General features: G+C 39.4%; 2 protein-coding genes across 4 annotated transcripts in view; one reads left to right on the top strand and one right to left on the bottom strand.

Moving 5' to 3' along the window:
* The window catches only part of LOC148862065 (forkhead-associated domain protein), a 47,573-nt gene extending 37,870 nt beyond the window's left edge, over window positions 1–9,703 (top strand). For both annotated transcript variants that reach the window (XM_088986712.1, XM_088986711.1), the window contains 4 exons: window positions 6,357–6,835; window positions 7,026–7,101; window positions 9,043–9,101; window positions 9,338–9,703. In XM_088986712.1, the coding sequence (XP_088842838.1) occupies window positions 6,357–6,835; window positions 7,026–7,065 (519 nt within the window). In that variant the 3' untranslated portion in view covers window positions 7,066–7,101; window positions 9,043–9,101; window positions 9,338–9,703. The remainder of the gene's footprint in view (window positions 1–6,356; window positions 6,836–7,025; window positions 7,102–9,042; window positions 9,102–9,337) is intronic.
* A 471-nt stretch (window positions 9,704–10,174) lies between these two features.
* Window positions 10,175–19,148, bottom strand: LOC148862064 (eukaryotic translation initiation factor 2 subunit gamma-like). 2 transcript variants are annotated; one of them, XM_088986709.1, is made up of 10 exons: window positions 18,391–19,148; window positions 18,199–18,236; window positions 15,618–15,751; window positions 15,376–15,437; window positions 12,800–12,912; window positions 12,620–12,722; window positions 12,093–12,320; window positions 11,776–11,994; window positions 11,044–11,304; window positions 10,175–10,713 (listed from the first exon to the last, which is right to left on the bottom strand). In XM_088986709.1, exons 3-10 carry the CDS (start codon window positions 15,721–15,723, stop codon window positions 10,411–10,413), a joined length of 1,395 nt encoding a protein of 464 aa, XP_088842835.1. In that variant the 5' UTR covers window positions 15,724–15,751; window positions 18,199–18,236; window positions 18,391–19,148; the 3' UTR covers window positions 10,175–10,410. The 2 variants fall into 2 exon arrangements, with proteins under 2 accessions (XP_088842835.1, XP_088842836.1); XM_088986710.1 differs by having other exon boundaries at window positions 18,182–18,236; window positions 18,391–18,554.
* Window positions 19,149–20,179: the final 1,031 nt, after the last annotated feature.

The raw sequence follows: 20,179 nt of genomic DNA, 5'->3' as shown, positions 1-20,179 counted from the left end.
GTCAAATTATTTGGAGTGGGCACAATCAGCCATGATGGCTATTGGAGGAAGGGGAAAACTGGGTTACCTCTTGGGAGATGTGAAAGAACCTTCCAAGGAGGACCCAATATACACCAAGTGGGTTCAAGAGAACTATTTAGTTATGGCATGGCTGTGTAATTCCATGCAGCCACATATCAGTCGAAATTACTTGTGGGCAAAGACAGCCAAAGAAATATGGGATGTTGTGAAAGAAACCTATTCCCAACCCCTCAATGTTGCCAGAGCCTATGAACTGAAGTGTGAGGTGAATAGCCTTAAACAAGGAGAGAAGCCAGTTTATGTCTACTTCTCTACCTTGAAATCCTTGTGGCATGAGATTGACCATCTGGAGACCCTTGAGTGAGAGAGTCCCAAAGATGCACAGACTCACAGAAAACAAGTTGAGACGAATAGGGTATTTGAGTTTCTGGCTGGTTTGAATTCAGAATATGACATTGTGCGACAACAGATATTGACAAGAGATAGTGTGACCCTTTCTCAAGCATACTCCTTGGTGCATAGTGAAGAGATCAGGAGGAAAGTTATGATGCAGCCTCAGCCTTCTTTCCCAGCCTTGACAGCTATTAAACCCAAGCCAGGGGGTGACTCAGAAAGGGACCGAAAGAAGGAAGATAAACGGGATCTGGTATGTGAACATTGCAAGAAACCCAAGCATACAAAAGATACTTGTTGGAAGCTACATCCTCACTTGGTCCCAGCAAAACTGAGAAATAAGAAGGGTAATGCTCATATAGCAGTGAACACTGATTCAACATCCTCATCAGGTACATCCTTGGAAACTTTAGCTGCTGTTCAGGCTGCCCTCATACAGTTGGAAAAGGAAGTTGGAAGTTCAGCTCAGCCACCCCAGTCCCCATCTGCTCCTGCTACATCTGCATTTGCACATTCAGGTACTCGAGCCTCAGCTTACCATGCTTCAGCTCCAAGTAATACTGATCACTGCTGGGTAATAGATTCAGGTGCATCTGACCATATGACTAGCTTGCCATCTTTGTTTACTTCTTATCACTTGTCCTCTGGCCGAGATAGAGTATCCATTGCTGATGGCTCTCTTGTTTCCATTTTGGGCAAGGGGGACATCAAGTTATCGGACACTATCTCTTTATCTTCTGTTTTGCATGTTCCTAAGCTTGATACCAACCTCCTTTCAGTTAGTAGTATTACCAAACACATGAACTGTTCAGTAACCTTTTTCCCTGACCGATGTGTTTTTCAGGATTTGGAGACGAGGAAGGTGATTGGAACTGGCCGTGAGACGAACGGGATCTATCTGCTTGGGGAGAGTACCTGACGGGAAGAGTCAGTGGATAAGAAGTCTTTTGTTTCCCAGTTTGTGAGTTCGGTTATGCCTTTGTGAGTTCGGTTATGCTTTGGCATAACCGATTAGGTCATTTGTCTTTTAAGTCTTTGAAGAGTCTGTTTCCTGCTTTATTTGAGTCTATTGAGCTATCAGAGTTGAGGTGTGAGAGTTGTGAGTTTGCCAAACATTGTAGAACCTCTTATTCTTTAAGTAATAAAAGGAGTAATTTCCCTTTTGATATTGTGCATACTGATGTTTGGGGGCCATATCATATCTCTTCTATGGGTGGGTACAGATATTTTCTACTGTTTGTTGATGACCATACTCGGTTTTCTTGGGTATATCTTATGCGTTCTCGGGATGAGGTTCCTGCTCTGACCCAAAACTTCCATCAGATGATTCTCACTCAGTTTGGAACTAAAATCAAAGTCCTTAGATCTGATAATGCAAATGAATACTTTGCTCAACCATTGACCTCCTACCTTCGTAGCCATGGAGTTATTCACCAGATCACTTGCCCTTATACACCACAGCAGAATGGCGTTGCCAAAAGGAAGAATAGGCATATCTTGGAGGTGGCTAGAAGCATTATGTTTACCTCCAATGTACCTATTCGCTTCTGGGGCGATGCTATCCTCACGGCAGTTTATCTCATTAATCGAGTTCCTTCCCGGGTCCTTGATATGAGAACCCCCTTTTCCCTTCTTTACCTAGACAAGGAGTTGTTCATTGTTCCCCTTAAAACCTTTGGTTGTACCTGTTTCGTCCAACTTCTCGGGCCTCATCATTCCAAGTTTGACCCTAAGGCCTCCAAATGCATTTTCCTTGGTTATGCACAAACTCAAAAGGGTTATTGCTGCTATGATCCGGTTTCAGGGAAACGGTTTGTCTCTATGGATGTCACCTTCTTTGAGGAGACACCCTACTATCCTAGGGTTTCTCCTTAGGGGGAGAGCGGTAAAAGTGGGGCTGTTTTGAGTTTCTTTCCTCAGGGGGAGAGTAGTGAGAGTGGAAGTGGGGCTGTTCCTTTACCTATTCCACTAGGTAATGAAGGTTGTAGTGGTGAGGGTGGTCAGAGGGAGCCGGAGTTGAGAGTCTATCATAGGCGATGCAGGCAGGTTGATCCTAGCCTTTGGCAGTCCCGGCCAGATCCAGTTCCTTCTGCGGCTCCAGATCCAGAGTCTACTGAGATACCTCTCGCTGTTGCCACTTCCCCTCCTGTGGATGACCTTGATCTCCCTATTGCCATTCGCAAAGGGAAACGACATTGCACGACTTCTACAGCTCACAGCATCTCACAGTTCCTATCCTATGATCGTCTATCACCATCTTACCGGTCCTATCTCACTTCCATTGCCGATGTCCCTATTCCAAGAACAGTGCAAGAAGCCTTATCAGTTCCAGAATGGAAAGATGCAATGCAAGTCGAAATGGATGCCCTATTGAAGAATAATACCTGGACACTGGTTGACCCACCAAAAGGAAAGAAACCGGTGGGATGCAGATGGGTATTCACTGTGAAGCATAATGTTGATGGCTCTATTGAAAGATACAAAGCCCGGCTGGTTGCAAAGGGATTCACTCAGACTTATGGTATAGACTACTTGGAGACCTTTGCCCCAGTAGCCAAGATGACCACCATTCGAGTTTTGTTATCCCTTGCAGCAAATCATTCTTGGCCCCTGTTTCAGATGGATGTTAAAAATGCCTTTCTGAATGGAGACTTACAAGAAGAGGTTTACATGCAGTTGCCTCCTGGATTCTATGATACAGAGATAGGTAAGAAGGTTTGCCGATTGTACAAGGCATTGTATGGTTTGAAGCAGTCACCTAGAGCCTGGTTTGATAGGTTTAGATTAGCCCTTGGAAGGTTTGGTTATGTACAGGCCCAATCAGATCATACACTATTCATCAAAAGGATGGAGTCCTCTCTGACACTACTAGCAGTATATGTAGATGATATTGTGGTGACAGGAAATGATAGTCATGAGATTGAGTCTCTCAAGCAGCTCCTTCATCAAGAGTTTGAGGTAAAAGATCTTTGTGCACTATGGTATTTTTTGGGTATTGAGGTTGCTAGATCCAAGCAAGGGATTTTTATCTCCCAGAGAAAATATGTTCTAGATCTGTTGGCGGAAACTGGAAAGCTGGGTGTTAAGCTGGCCAATACACCCATCGAACAAAATCACAAGATTAGTGCAGAGGGTGGGGACACTCTTGAGGACAAAGTTATGTTCCAACGGTTGGTTGGAAAGCTTCTATATCTCTATCTCACTCGGCCGGATATCAGCTATGCAGTTAGTGTTGTCAGCCAATACATGCACTCCCCTAGAACTTCTCATCTTCTTGCGGCAGAACGAATATTAGCATACTTGAAGAGATGCCCGGGTAGAGGTATATTACTCAAGAACAATAATCATATGAGGGTGGAAGTCTATACAGATGCCGATTGGGCTGGAAGTGGTGATGACAGAAGTTCTACCTCTGGATATTGTGCCCTTGTGGGAGGTAACCTTGTCTCTTGGAGGAGTAGGAAGCAGAGTGTTGTTTCCCGCTCCAGTGCTGAAGCGGAATACAGGTCAATGGCTAATGGAGTGGCTGAAATCTTATGGCTGAGGTCACTACTTGAAGAGTTGGGTATTGACTATGAAAAGCCCTTAATGTTGTATTGTGATAATCAGGCAGCTATTAATATAGACCACAACCCAGTGCAGCATGACAGAACTAAACATATCGAAGTTGATCGACATTTTGTGCGAGAAAGAGTTATATCACAAGAAGTGTGTCTTCCATACATCACATCCAATATGCAGCTCGCGGATATCCTCACCAAGGCTGTACCGAGGAAGAAGTTAGAGACAGACCTATCCAAGTTGGGCATGATAGATATCTACTCCCAACTTGAGGGGGAGTGTAGAGAACACTGATGTGGGCCCCACTGCAGTGGTCCCCACTGTGTTCGTAGGACAGCAGTATTTGTTTAAGTTATAGTAGTGTCAGTTGAGTCAGTTTGCTAATTCAGCTGTTATTTATTTCAGTTTTATTTACTTTCTTTATTATGTAAGTACCAAGGGCAGATGTGTCCTTTCATCATGTACTAAACATAAACCTATAAATATTAAGAGAGTGGCGGCGGCAGATCTGTCAAGAATCTGTCCCTCCTTTCAGCAACTTGTGTTCTCTTGCTTCTCTTCTATTCTCTCCCTTTTTTCTCATCTTCTTTTCTGTTTTACAAACCTAAAACCTTTTAGGATTCAAGACTGATTACAGTCTTGATATTCTACTCATAGTACAAAACTGCTAGGCGATTAGGCGAGGCGAGCCTCAAAGGGTGCCTTGTTGCCTAGGTGCCCGCCTAGGCGTCGCCTTGACAACTATGGTGGCTACAAACATGTCTCCTTGCTTTAGGACAGCAATATCTTGTGTCAATTTGTAGATTCTAGCATTCTTCCGTTGCCCATAAATCTTAGAGACCTTCTCCTAAATCTTAAAGGTGATAGGGAAGTGTTGGATAGTCCTTGCAACTCTTAGAGTCATGGAAGCAAGGAGCCAAGACATAACAGTCGCATTTTCCCTACACCAGGTTGCATATTCAGCATCTTCCTCCTTGGGTTCCTTCTTTTTCCCATTAATATACCCCATGAGATCCCAAGATGTGATGAATGACTTGGTCAAGACTGACCATTTTGCTGAAATTGTACTCATCTAGCAGCACACTGGTTATTTGTAAGCTGTGCAGATTTGGGTTATCAAGATTGGGAGACCTCCCAATAGGTTGGTTGTCCTTAGAAGACACTTCTCCTGAAACTGAAGTTATTTTTCCCTTCTACTAACACATTAGCTACTGTTTTTACGCCAGATTCAATGTATATACTGCTGAAACACAAGCCCAAAGTGAAAGAGAACATACCAGAAACAAGAGCCCAGCTGCAACACTCTTCTCAGACCACTTATACCTTCCAGAAGTTTGAGAGGACCTTCTGCAGCAATCGTCTATACCAGCAACTTGGTTCCAGAACTAATCTAGGACTGTCTATTCAGTCCTTCTAGATCTGCCCTAAATAGATCTCTCTAATAGCTGAATGGCTACTGACTGTCTCCACTATCTAGTAGGGCATAAACTAGGTTGAAACTTCCTTTTTGGTCCCTACTCCCAAAGAGAAACCCTAGATACAGACTTCCTTGGGTACAACGATCAGAATTAGGGTTTCTTAATCAGTAACAAAAAACAAAAAGAAGATAGGAGAAAGAGGAGAAGAAGAAATAGGTTGAAACTTGCAGAAGTTGGATCATCAGTGCTCTGATACCATGTTTGCAAACCTGCAGTGGTGCTTAGAGCAAGAGGAAGAGAAAACAGAGAGGAAAGAAGAGAGTGAATGGGTGGCAAGTAAGTTCTCATCTGGCCCTAGAACAGAATTTATACTAAGTGTCTAAGTGTCTAATATTACATAAAAAGACTGATGATTAGTGATGAGACACTCAGAAAAAAATAAGAAGGCTAGTCCAGGCCCAATAATTTCAGGCCCACTACAGAAACAGATCTAAAATATAAAGAAAAAAAAGTCCCACACCAGTCACTTGTTACAACACAGATAACTAGGCAAGGGAAAAGAAACAAATAATCCTTTTCAAAGTAAAAAAGAAACAAATAATAGTCTGCTAGGAAACTGTCCTCATCGCAACACCAAAAAAAAAAACGAATATAGCCGGTTAGCATGGATAGCATATATTCTCTGAGCTTTCCGAAAATCTAAATTCTTTTGGGGTTTCAATAGTCAATACATCCTCTGCCTTGGCACTGTTTCATTTTTTATTTGTATTGCGAAGTGATAGGCTTTGACTTCATCCTTTGCCTTGGCTCTATTTCATCCTTCCTCTTCAATCTATTTGAGACTTCTTCCTTATAAAAAAAAGTGTAGTGGAAATACTTGTTTTCTCTTTTTTCTCTCAGGCCTTGTTTGAGAATAAAAACTTTTAGTTTATTGTATACTTAGAAGTTTCACATGGTTTCCAGGCAATTTCTTTAAAGGAGACACAGTTAATTGGTAATTGTGCCCTGGATCTTGAAATTGGCAAGAAAGATGATTTGCGTCCGGTTCGCATTATCTCCCCAAAGGAGGATGATGAAAAATGTTCAGATGACAATGAAGACAACTACAAACCAGTTACTATGAACCTTAATGAGGATCAAGAGCTGCAGTTTCAGGAGTTCCAAGAAAACCTGCCTGTCATACATCAGCAAGAGGATGATGAAGAAAGGAATCTTAGTATTGGAATTTGGAAGAAAGAGGACATGATTAGTAGCTTGCAAGGAATATCCTCTTATGAGGACTTCCTGGAACATCTGGACCAACAGTTCAACAAAATTGAATTGGAACTTGCCACAGTTTTAAGGCTCTCAACCTTGGTACTGGAAAATAGGGAGAAGCCTAGAAATTCAAAGTGTCGACAAATCATGGATATTCTTGAGACTGTGTGTGGCATTAGAGGGAGGTAAATATGAAAGAGTTAAAATTTATGCACATTAGGCTTATTTTGCTTCTGTCTTGTTTCTGTTTTCATCAGTCAAATAATGATCACCATTTTCTATATTTATTGGACTATTTATTACTCATTAGTGATATTCTGGTTCAAATGTATCTACTCTCCAATGTATTTATTTCTGAGATTTGCATGTTCGTAGGATTGCAAGCATCATGCAGATGAAAGCAGAGATCAGATAAAGCTAGATTGCAATACATATTGTTTGTGCAAGACAGGTGAGAAAGGACTTGAATTTATGGTTCTTTTTTTATTAGTAAGTATATTAATGCATTCTTCCACTTATGACAACCCATTCCTTTTTTTTATCAGTAACGGCAAAATTTATTAAGAATGAGAAACTTTAATTACAAGAGAGGGGGGAGGTAAACTTTCTCAACTCCCCCACTAGCACAAAACAAATGATACAAAATTAGAAATGAGCCCAGAAGAAAGATCCCCTATTCACCCCTTGCTTGGCTAACCCATCAGCAAGTGATTAACAGTTCTCTTTACCCAACTGTATTTCACCTCAATGCCCCTAGTCAGCCATTCAAACTTTTTCTTTTCATTGCTGTAGTTCCAGATACCAGTGTTATCTTCCTTTAGCCATCTCACCACCACCTCTGAGTCACCTTCATTGACCAATTTTCTTAGGTTCAACTCCCTTGCTTTTTGGGCACCTTCCAGAGCCACAAGGATCTCAGCCCTAAGAGAGTCTCCTCCAATAGAGCCTGAGAACATGGTTATAATAAGCCCTTCCTCATTCCTGAACACTCCCCCTATACCAGAGTGCCCTGGTTTCCTTAAACTACTGCCATCAAAATTCAGCTTTATGAATCCAGGGGGGGGAGAGAGGTCCAAGAGGGAAAAGAAACCTTATTAACCTGGGCAGAATTATCTATCTCTAACCAATTTCTCAGCAAGTCATCCAAGGAGAAAACTGTGAATAGGTTCAGGGATTTCAGCCAGCGAGTCACCCTTTAGTGTATCAACTCCATTACATTCTCAATGGTTCTTTTCCTTTTCTGAGAAGGTAGGTAAGTTTCTTTCTTCCCAAATAGGCCAACAGACTGCAGCCTTGATACATCTCCACATAATTCTCCCTCTTTTTAAAGGTCAAATAAAGTAAGGAGAGATGAGGCTTTGCACATCTGCACCCAAAAAGGTTCAGTTACACAATCCTGTTTTTTTGTCCGAGGTCATATTTTCTGCTAAAGAATGAGTTGCAAATCTATGATTACCACTGAACTCATATTTGTCTTCAAACATGAAGAATTATAGTTCTTTCAATAAGATCATGGAAAATATAGAAAAGTGAATAAAAACGAAGCTAACAATTTGCCAAGTCTTTTCACTGTTTTTTTTTTAAACAATTCTCATACAGACTGCATTTTGTCATGTTTTTGCCCCAAGTTAAGAAATAAATAATCTTGCCACTTAGTCGTTTGTTGGTTCTTGGGTTGTAGCCATTTAATACACTTAATATTTGAAATAGCTGAAAATCATCAAGAAACTTACACGGAGATCCATCTTTACTATATAATACCAATACTTGCATTGCTTCATGTCCAGGCCATTAAAGTCAAATCAGAATATTTTAATAGCATCATATAAATGTTTTTAATCCTTAAATCCAATTAATGAATTCAGGCATTTAAATTACAGTTAAAAAAACTTTCAATATTTAAATGTTTTTTTTTCATTTTTTACCCTTTTTTACTTGCACATGTGCATGGCATATTCCCTTTCGGTACTACATGCAAATGCGTTTAGCTTCTTTTTATATATGATACATCCAGTTTGCTGCTTCATTGATCAAAGAAGAAAAGATAGGAAAAAAAAAAGAAACTAGTAGGTTTTGAGTGAACCATGATTGTGTCTAGATTTTCTAGTCCTTGGGAACCATATTTAAACATTTTTAGGCTCTAATTGTCAAGAACAAATATGTATATCATTCTGAATGCCAATATATACTACATGTCCAACTATCAATACTTCTGTGAGTTCCTTTTACAAAACTTGGGTTGAGGCAAGGAGTTGCATCGTTATTCTGTCTTCCATAATCTTTTGATTTTTTAAGCACTTACAATGTCTGATTTGGGATTGCATAGTCTCACTGAACCTTCATTTTGTTCTCATGTTTCCCTTAAATATGTTCGTTATCTATTTCTTTGCAGTCACAGAAGGGATATTCTAGATATACCAATTCATTGATGGGAGAAGCATCCTCAAACAGGTAAGAAAATCCTCTTTTCATTGTTCCCATCCATTTCTATTTTCTTGTTACTTATATTGTTTCTCAAACAGTGAGATGCAGTTTAAATCATATTAGTAATGGAAGCTGCTTTTTTGAAAAAAAAAAAAACAGTGAGATGCAGTTTCATTCTGTTTATTTTCTTTTTCAAAGAAAAGTTTTGTTTAATGTGAGTTTCATTATTTTGTCTGCTTATGACCTTCACTCTCTTGGTGCAGTCGTTTTGTGAAGGCTAAAAAGAACGTAACTTAAATGCAAACAAGCTACTGTTATGAGGCGATTCCCGGGAACCATGATTATTGTAAAAAGTGTTAGTTCCATATTCTCAGAGTGTTATCAAAAGCTGGGTGCTTCGTGAAGAGATCTAAAACCAGTCATTAGAATGTTGTATATTTTCTTGTGGCATCCAAGAGTACATGTTTTAAATTTATGACTGATGCTTGCCTATTACCGGTAATGCCAGAAAAGCTATGCTTACTCGTATCTAAGATCTGGTTGAGTACTAAAAGCTTCAGATGAAATGTGGACTATGGATTCTTTTTCTGCAGCAAGAAGGGCTAATTGTGTTTATTTGTTTTTTTAAACGAGTCTAACATGGTTACCTTGTGTTTATTTGGTTTTTTAAACGAGTCTAGCATGGTTACCTTCATGTAAATATTTTTCCTTGTGGTCTGAGCTCTCTGCCAATAAGCCACAAGCTCATGCATCATATTGATCAGACCAATTCACTAATTGTGTTTGTTTTTTCCTTAATAAAATGTTTCTGAAATCTTTCTATTACATGCTCCTAGGTTAACTATTAAACTGGACCAGACCAATTCACTTAATTGGATCTAGGGCGGTGTGCAAGTCTATTCTCTTACACAACCATTCGAGCAAATTACTCAGATCATATCGGACCAGAGAGAAATAAGGAAGCCTTGAAGCACTTGTTTCAAATCTTCCCCATGGTGGTTATATTGGTAATATTGCCTTACGAAGGATAGACTCCCTTCCAAGTTCCAATCAAGCAACCCATATGGGTATCCAAACAGGCCATTCCCAAATGCTATATGTTTGCATAAGGAAAATGAATTTGCATAGCTGAAGCCGAACAACTCCAAAATTTACTCGTTTGGTCAAACAACAATATGACAAACCAATCTGAACAAGAACCAACCATGTTTTCTTCTCCACCTAACAAAAATTGTTCCCAGTAGCTCCCTACCCTCCCACATCTTCCCAAGACACTCTACTATACCTTACTGAGTTCCGAATCTCTTGGTTTTTCCTTTGTGTTTGTGGGGTTTACTCAGATGGGGGATGGTGGAACGTCGAGTGTAGTCCCTGCTTGAATCTGGCCCCACCCAATGAGTCGCCAGTGCTTCTCAACTCGCCGGCTGAGTGCGACCTTCTCACCCTTGCTGGTGCACACTGGAGAGGTCAGCTGTAGCTTAGCCAAATCATTCTTAACAGCAACTACACGTGCCCCTGTTGACATGGACCCTATGTTCAGCATCAGAATCTCTCCCTTGGCTAGCTTTGATACTTTGCCCTGCCTCTCTGTTCCCTTTGTTCTAACTCCTAGAAGACGGCGGAGCAGGAAGAAGTTGACCTGAAAGCAGAACAAAACCATTCAATACTAGCATGTTTAGCAAACTGCTTTAAAGAGTACAAGGCACAACCATCCATATTTTTTATGATTAACGGATGTAACAGACTCATCTATGATGAATTGCCCTGTATTCAAAATTCAAATATAAAACGAGCCAGACAAAGCGGTCCACTGGGAAAGAGCCCAAGAAGGGAGACAATTTTGTCATACGGTCATACCACCATCTGCTACATGGCATGCCTACATTCATGTTAACAACTCTTGCACTAGAATGACAACTAGGCTGGACACTGTTTAAATCATACAAGGCATTTTTCATATCAGACTTACCTCAAGTTCCACAAAAACATCGGGGAGTGATCCAACCTCCCCAAGAACCTGACCCACCAGCCTGTCAGCACGTGTCAAAGTAGGATCCATGGTGGTACCAACCCCAATAAGCCCCCCGGGCACAGCAAACTGCAATTCATTTTGCTCGGCGTATAATGAAACTATTCTTGAATATATTGGAGTACACCTGATGTTACCACTCTCATCTTTTACAACAATTCCAGGGCGAACTTCAATGAACTGATTCACCTTCAAAACACCCTGCACATGGCAAATTTGCTCAACTTTGGTATGTAAGCAATATGTGATCCCTACAAATATTACTTTCCAAAAGGTAGCAGTTTTTGTCATATAATCTGCTCTGTAGAAGCACCCAAAATCTAATGCACAGCAAACATGTAAGTCAGAACTCAGAACCATATTTCATAGGTCGGAGAAATTTCATATAACAAACATCCAACTCAATGGATAATTGCAATAATTCATCATATTATCCTTTCTTGATAGAAATAGAATTAGGAAAATCTAAAACTTGACACCCTTGAGGGAAATATTGACGGGAAATATACTAAGTTAGAAACTAGGTTCTGTTTTGGTCAAACATTGAACCAATAGACAAACTGTTTGTCCAGCATATCTCCTGACGGTCTACCAACCAACTGTTTGCAGGTGCAAAATATGTACAAGAATGCACCTTCACTTCCATTCTTGAAACGTAAAAAAGAAACATACCCTAAGAATGCTTCCACCAGCAACTCCACCCTTTATCTCATCAACCTCAGACCCAGGCTTATTCACATCAAAAGATCGGATTACTATCATATTTGGTGGTGAGACAAAATTCCTCTCTGGTATGGGGATCTTTTTCACAATGTATTCACAGACAACATCAATATTATATTTTAACTGAGCAGAAATTGGAATGACTGGTGCACCATCAGCAACAGTTTTCTGAAAAAGAAAAGCCGTAAAATATTTTAGTTCAACTTCCACAAAATGGTGATGGCAAACCAACATATACCCTTGCATTAGATAATGATCCAGGATACCTGAATAAATTTCTGGATTGCTTCATGCTGGTTGATTGCAACATTTTCTTGAATGAGATCAACTTTATTTTGTAGAATAATTATATGTTGCAGGCGCATAATCTCCACAGCAGCCAAATGCTCAGAAGTCTGAGGCTGGGGGCAGCTTTCATTCGCAGCTATCAAAAGTAATGCCCCATCCATAATTGCCGCTCCATTAAGCATTGTAGCCATGAGAATATCATGACCCTGTTACAGAGTGAGGAAACAAAATGTGATGCAACAGATCAGAAATTGACAGAAAGAAAACAAAAAATAAAAATATAACATATAAGATGAACATTGTCATAAGGAAATCCATAAAAAAACGATAAAACCAGAAAAGATGCCATTTATAAATTCAAATAATAACTTCTGCAAGAAAGCCTTTTTTATAATCAGCAACAATAATCAAATTACTTATGGACTAGAAAAGAACCTTCCACCTACTATCATTCTTCTAAACATGATACTAGATATAAGGGAGATGTCTAAATGTCTATCCTTACCGGGCAATCTACAAATGAAACATGTCTCAACAATTTCATACGTGCATTTTCAAAGTCTGGCACATCACAGAGAGGATTATCTTCTTTTCCACTTCCATAGGCCCTGCAAAATCATTTTGAATAGAAAATCATGAAAGGTCCTAGATGGCACAGAAATCATTTTCTTGGATATCACCATACTTGTAGCACATGGGCCGAGGGCATTTTTCATCTTCACATTTATATATCTTTGCATTAGCATATCCAAGCTTGATTGTAATGTTACGCTCCAACTCATTTTTAAAACGAACAGTCTGAAATGACAAAGAAGGAACCATAAGAGCCTATTTTAAGGTTTACATACGCAGCATCATAAACAAACCATTCAATTAGTGGAGACAGGACAAAATTCTAGGTTGCTGTATCTTGCCATAACCAAGCAAATGGGTAAACTATAAACACAATTAATTTGTAATGGAAGATGCATCACTTAAACTTAGTCCTCCTTAAGATGAAGGATAATTCAAACCTGTAAGTCATGCTACCACCAAATGGTTATTTATCTAAAATTAACGAATTATATATATATTTTTTTGAGCAGGGTAGATGTGAGGCCCACTGGCCATACCAGTGAGATCCTGTAGTTCCACAGGTTTGATCCCATACCTCCAAATTGGAGAGTGTGCCAAATGATATAATATTATTTAACCGTTATTTGCTCCCCTCCCCATAAGTTAGGTTCTTTTATATGAATAATTAGAAAATAATTTTATTTATAACTTGCTTCACCTAAACATTGGGAGTAAGAAGCTTTATAATATTCGGGCATGTAAGCAACCCCATGGTCTCCATGTTTTGGCGTTTTTAACTGGAATATCTTCAGTACATGCTCATTATTCATTAGAAGAGAACTCCACAAACTATTTTATAAGCAACAGAAAATATTCCATTAAATAAGAAGCTGACCTGTAATAGTGTAATTATAACAGCTTCCTTCACATAAACCCAAAAGAAAGAACAGAACGGTCTTAGAAATTACAGCCTGGTCCTAGACAGACCCAATCCAAACAAACTCTCCCTACCCCATTTCCTGCCAACATGTCAGCTAGCAAATTAGCACTCCTAGGGACCCAGTTGAATGAGGTGTTCAATCTGGCACCTAAGGAATGAGCCAACCTCACCATATGCCTAAACTGCCAAGGAATCTGGTCCAGAGATTTCATCCATAATATATGATTATTTCAGTCCCCCTCCACTTCTACATTCCTTAATCCCTGCTGCAATAACAGTTTTAGACCTTGAAGAAAGACCATCAATTCTGCACTTTTTTTGATGAATCATCAATTTTTCCGCACTTAGACAATTCCCAAATCCAGCTGGCCCTGAATAACTGAGAATTATATTACCATTAGAATCCCTAATCACTCCAGATTCCCCAGGATTCCCAAAGCAGCACCCATCAAAGTTTAGTATATATCTTCCTTCCCCTGGTGGGAACCACTCCACAACCCTTTGAGGCACACTGCTATGAAAACCCAAACTCTATATTCCACTACTTCAATAGGTCATTGAGATTCACTCCATTAAATTCTTTGCAAATCATTGCACAATGCGCAGTTCTTATCATTGTGAATTCATTCAATTCCTCCACCTGTTTGTATTTCTCTTCAAAAATTCTAGCATTCCTTTCCCCCCCATAATCCCCATATAAAGTTGCTCCTCACACAATGCCACAAAATTTTCTGTCATGGTGTTAAGCATCTTATTATAGTTGATCTAAAGGGGTCCTCAACATCAGAGAGTGCAATCCACACTTCCCCAACGCCCAACCAAGGACAAAAAATGTTGCCATACCCAAGAAGCATAGGAACAGTGCAAAAGAAGCCGGTTGGCACCTTCCCCATTTTTCCAGCATACGACACACGGGGTGAAAGAAACCAATTCTCCCACTTCCTTTGGAATCTCTTGCAAGTATTTATGACTTGATTCACAGCCTCAATGAAAAATCTTTATTTTAGGTGATAGTAGGCTAGACCACAAGAACTCCACAAACTTTGGTTGCATTCTATATTCCTACAGTTGCACAAATTGCCACAAACAGCAAAATACTCATCTACCTGTAACCTGTTAAACCCACGTATAATCCACCAGATGCTGCCAATTTATTGGATTTCCTTTTCTTAATTTCTTAATTCTATAATATATTTAATATCTACTTTCTATAATTGAATTAATTAGAATTCCCTCAAATATATTATACAAGTAAAATACCTCATCCTTTTAAATCCACTAGTACCCTACTTATCAAAAATAAATAAAAGTTATCTGACTTGATTGTGCTAAAATATAGCACTCAAACATATTGTCCAGTCTATTTTTCCTACTTTATAGGATTTGTTGTGCACAATATAGGTACCAAATGCCATCATTTGTTAATTTGTATGATTGTATGCATATATTATGTTTGTTAAATCTCTTGTTACATTTATAAATTCAACAAACTTCCAACAAAGTGCCAATGTATACAATAAAATTTAAGACTATGTCACCAAGTCTAGAATGGGTAGAGGAATCTTTACTACTGCAGGGACTCATTGTAGACTACTTCATTTTACATTCTAGATAAGGCAATTGTTCAGTACATGAATGAATATTAAAACAAATACAAAAGGATGTGAACAAGAAAAAACAAAATAAATAAGGAAAACACTTATTTTATTTTCTCTTTGTTTTATCTTAATGAATGTTCATTTACTATCAAAAAGAAATAGACTCACCTGAACACCAGATATTGCTTTTACGACTGTTGACTTTCCATGGGCCACATGGCCAATGGTGCCTGAGGAAATACATTAAAAGTAGAGATGCATCAATATCAAAAATAGAAATAGGAATCCTGTTTAATACATCTTGATGGCTATAGGATCCATATGAAATTATAGGGATATTAAATCAACAAGCAGGAATTCAAAGAAATAGATGAAAAGCTCAATGAAATTTTTACGGTTGTTGGGATTACCAATATTTATTGTAGCTTGACGAGAAATTACTTCAGGTGAGAGTGGATGCAGTTTAGTCGCATCAAGCTTGCTCAAATCTTGTTCCATTAACCCTTTTCGAGACATTTTGATAGTTGTTGGGGCCTCTGCAATCCTGAATTGAGAAAACAATACATTCAGGCACATATAAACATACCAGTGTTTTAAAAGCACAAGGCACAAAAAAGGTATAGGGGCCAATTTGCGCCTCAGTGCAAGGCGAGGCACGTGCCTTTTTGAAGCAAGGCGCAAAAATACAAAAAAAAAATAAAAAATAAAAAATAAAAAAAATATTAAACATAATATTAATAAAAAATATAAACTTAAATTTTAAAATAAATGCTTTGAAAAACCTATTACCTAAAATTAAATTACACAAACATAACATGTAAAGCGTACTCAAATGAAAATTTAAAAATAAAATCAAACATATAAAACATTTTCAAGCATGTAAAACCCACAATCTCTTTTTTTCCTCAATTGCATTACTTAAAGTAGTTAATGTGATGTAAAACATATTACATTCCAGATCCTACAAGCCCCCTTTGTGCCACACTCCTCGAGGCAAGCCCAAACAAGTCCATGTTAGGGTCTTAAATTCTTAGTTCTCACACAAAAATAATGATTTTATAATTTTAATTGATTTTTAAGAAGACATTTTATTAGAATGAATGAATAAACAAATAAGGGGTTCTTGGAGCCCCCGGCCCAACTGCTAGGTTCAAAAAAAGCAAAAAAAAAAGTGGGATATTCAAAAGGCACATGCCTGGGCTGAGGCACAAGGCACATCAGGTGCATTCCTAGGCAGTGTTTTAAAACGCGGAGGCATGACGCGAGGCATTCCACTACCTAGAGGCATGAGGCGTAATTCAAAACGCAAGAGGCATAAGCCTCCTGAACACAAGGAGTCGTAAGCCTCCTTAAGAGGAGGGGGGTTATGAGGATGAAAAGGAAGGGGGGATCTCATTTTTTTCTTTATTTTTAATAAAAATCTTTTATATTAAGAAGAATAAAGATGAATAACAGTAATTCAAAGGGGGGGTCTTGTCAAAGCGAAGGCGAGCGAGCTTGTTGAAGCGGAGCAAGACCCCCCCCCAACTCAAAAAAAAAAAAAATTGGGCTGCACCGAAAAGGGGGCAGGGGGGTCTGGGGTCGAAGCCCCCCAGCCGAAGGGACAAGGGGCAAACCATTTTCTTTCCCCTTATCTTTTCTTCCCTTTTCCCTTTTTTCTTCTCTTTCCTTTCCTTTTCTTTCCCTTTCTTTTCTTTTCCTTTCCTTTTTTTTTCTTTTTTCTTTTTTTTTTCTGTATTTTCATATCAGATGTGCATGAGGCACAAGAGGCGTACACCTCTAGCACGCCTCATGAGAAAAGCGCAAGAGGCGTACGCCTCAGAGGTGTCAGCGCCTCTAGCATACACCTCAGGGCGTTTTGGGAGCACCTCGCCTGGAGGCGCCTCCCACGCCTTTTAAAACATTGTTCCTAAGCGCACCAGGCATGCGCCTTTTGAAAGGGCTGTACCTAGGACCTAGGCAAGGCACATACCCTAAAATGCGCCTCACCTGTGTACCTAGGCACACCTTTTAAATCACTGAAACATGCACGCATAAAACATAAAATTTCCTGATTTTTTAATCATAATTCTTCTTTTTTTCCTGCTTTGGAGAGAGTCAAATCAATTTTGTTCATTTTATTATCTAAGATGCTATGGAATGAACCCCTTCTAATGATCTGAAGTTCTGAACTATGGATTTTTCCTGACAAAAAATCTCTGATCCAATAACCTGGAAGAATAATTGTCTAGATAACTACTAACTAAATTTTATTAAGCTATTCATTCAAAGTCATAGAAATTTATAGAATTTGGGCTTTTGTCTTAATTATTCTCTTTTTTTTAAGTGGAGATATGCAAAATTGCAATTCTTTCTCTTAAATATCTACTTCCTGCACGCAATTCTTCTGTCCTGTGTATGCAGTGTGTATTTGTTTTAGCTCTAAAATTGCAATTGTACCAAACAGATTGCTAATTTATACTGATGATTTGCATGGATCTCAAGGACTTTCAAATGGATTCAGAGTTTGATATTAGTTTGACAATGCACAGGAGCATACAGAATAGTATTGCAGTACAAGTAAGAAGGTTTTACTTTCCATTCTCATATTATTCTACAATACGTTACATTGGGCAGCTTACTCTGAAATGGTATTGGCAAGATACACTTGGCAGAAAATTTTTATAAACAAAGTTGGATTTCAACAAGGATATCTAGCTTATTGAGCTGGGCTTGGGAGAGAATATGCCTATACCGAGACCATTTTTAAACATCAAATGCGTTAGTTTTGATTCAGGTCTAAAGTTACTATCAGGGCAGGGGGATCCATGTCTAAAATAGAACTTACTTGCTTCAATAAAGTAACTCAAAAATAAGAAAAAAATAAGCAAGTTCCAGATATTCATAGATGCAATAATTCCCCTCATTTTGTAATCCCCAACAAAAGACATTAATAAAAAAAAAAATTACTGCAACAGATTTAAATGGATTGCACCTAAGTTGCAGACTCACAGTTTGTACACAGTCCTCCCCTCAGTTCTTCCCGCAGGCTAAAGCATGAAGAAAACAAAAGGAAAACCAAGAATAAGCCGAGTATTACCCAAAAATAAACAAAACAAAGGATGACAGAAGCACGAGATAGATCTAACATTTAAGATAAAGAAACATAAGGAAAAACAGATCCCTGAGGACAGATCGACCTACCTCGCTTTGGGGCCTGGAGTGTGCCAAATCTTCTACCCCTTCTGATCGTTTATCTAACAGGTTCAGACTACAGATTTTCAATCGAGCTTGGTCGTATTGTGATTTGTGTCGATTAATCGACAGAGTTCAGTAGCCAAATCACCTACTCTCTTCTTCTTTTGTCTATTCTCTGACACAACAATTTTAGGGTTTCAAGGTTCAGGTGTTTAGGGTTTGGACTTTGGACGGGCTGAGATGGTTAAGGGCCAACTTGGTCTTGGGCCGAATTATTGACAGCCCAGCCCGAGGGCGTTTCAAACCGATGTGAGAAGTGAGAACTGTGAAGCACAAAACGTGAGGAAAATCATTTCCGGCCTGGCCCGGAAATATTTGGGTTTGAGCATAGGTTTTGGGCTAGGCCCGTAAATTCCTGAGCTGGGCCAATGTATTGTGAATATCCATTTTTTGTATGCTATCCAATGCTGCATCTCAGCATCTCCTCTTAAATTATACGGACCCCTCTGTATTATGGGATTAGTGACAAATACCTTTTATACTTTTTTTTTTTTGCAGCAAAGGCCCTCTCAACTTTAACCATTAGACAAAAGACCCTCTTCCGATAACATTTCGTCAATTAACAAAAAAAGATTTTCGAGATTCTTGTCTGATTGTTCAGAACTTTATAAATGTCCAAACTACCCTTTTCTTTAACTAAACAAATCATTTAGCTTTTTTTGTACTTCGTATTCTTCATCGTCTTTCCTCCGCTCCCTTTTCCCGTTTTTTCATGCCAGATCACAAGAGGCACCACCGCTCATAATCTGCTTACTCGGATTCCTTACTAAGACTATCCTTCAAAATTGATACCTCAGTTTCATCCCATAATCTGCAATTCTTTTCGTTTTGTTTCATCTTGGCCTCTGCTAACGAAGGTCACGCGGTGACCTACTTAATCTACACTCTATTACTCAGTTGGGCAGCTGACGTGGCTAATCCCGTCGGTGTTTTTGGACGGTGAGAATCCATCAGACAAATCGTTTGGTGAGGATCTGTTCCATGGTTCCTCGCAAAAGAGATTGCAGATTGATTGCTAGAAAGTGATCGGCCGTTCTTGTGGATCAACCGTCAACGGGACGCGAAAAATAGAAGATACAGAGTTTGAGCGGATTGGAAGAGATGAAGAAAGAAGGAATGATTGTTCCTTGCCGTACCCAGGTGGAGATTCTGTCTCGCCGGCCCGTGGGATTTCTCTGATGCACTTTGCTGGAATTCGACGTTCGACTTGAAGAGTTTTAGGCTCCGTTTTTGTTGGATGGGGATAAGAAAAAATTGAATATTCTAAAAATATTTTATTTTTTTATATATTTATTTTGAGAGAAAACAGTGCGACCTTGGTGGGAAAACTCGAAAAAGTTCGAGTTACGATCTCTCTGCTCCCTCCCTCCCTCCCTCCATAACGCGGCAGCAACGTTAGAGCATGACCATGCCAGTGGGATCGTTGTCGTCAGAGTTAGAAGGGCACGAGGCGAAGGCAGCAGCGACGACGACTAAACAAGTTATGGCAGAGTTAGAAGAGCACGACCATACAATTTACAGTGGTAATCAGGAATAAACAGAAAAGTTACGAGAAGAAGAAGAGACGCCCAAGAAATGCAAGCAGCTGCTGCTGCTGATTCAGGGATGTCTAATGGTCCTTAGAACATGAACGCCGGTAACCCTTCGGATTTTCCGGCCATTCGGACGCATGATGGCGGCTTCATCCAATACAACATCTTCGGTATCGTCCCCCGATAATGCCCATCGGACGAGG

Source organism: Nelumbo lutea, chromosome 4 (assembly GCF_056320005.1).
Source record: "Nelumbo lutea isolate HS-2025 chromosome 4, American lotus-T2T, whole genome shotgun sequence".
NCBI classification, from domain to species: Eukaryota; Viridiplantae; Streptophyta; class Magnoliopsida; order Proteales; family Nelumbonaceae; genus Nelumbo; species Nelumbo lutea.
The sequence above is the reverse complement of the archived record's forward strand: the minus strand, read 5'-3'. Positions and strand labels throughout refer to the sequence as shown.

Coding starts and splice junctions, on each gene's coding strand:
- LOC148862064 (XM_088986709.1), bottom strand. CDS start 15,723: ATGTCTCGAAAAGGGTTAATGGAACAAGATTTGAGCAAGCTTGATGCG. Junction 11,305..11,775: donor CTGGTGGAAGCATTCTTAGG/GTATGTTTCTTT, acceptor TGCCATGTGCAG/GGTGTTTTGAAGGTGAATCA. Junction 10,714..11,043: donor ATGTTTTTGTGGAACTTGAG/GTAAGTCTGATA, acceptor TTCTGCTTTCAG/GTCAACTTCTTCCTGCTCCG.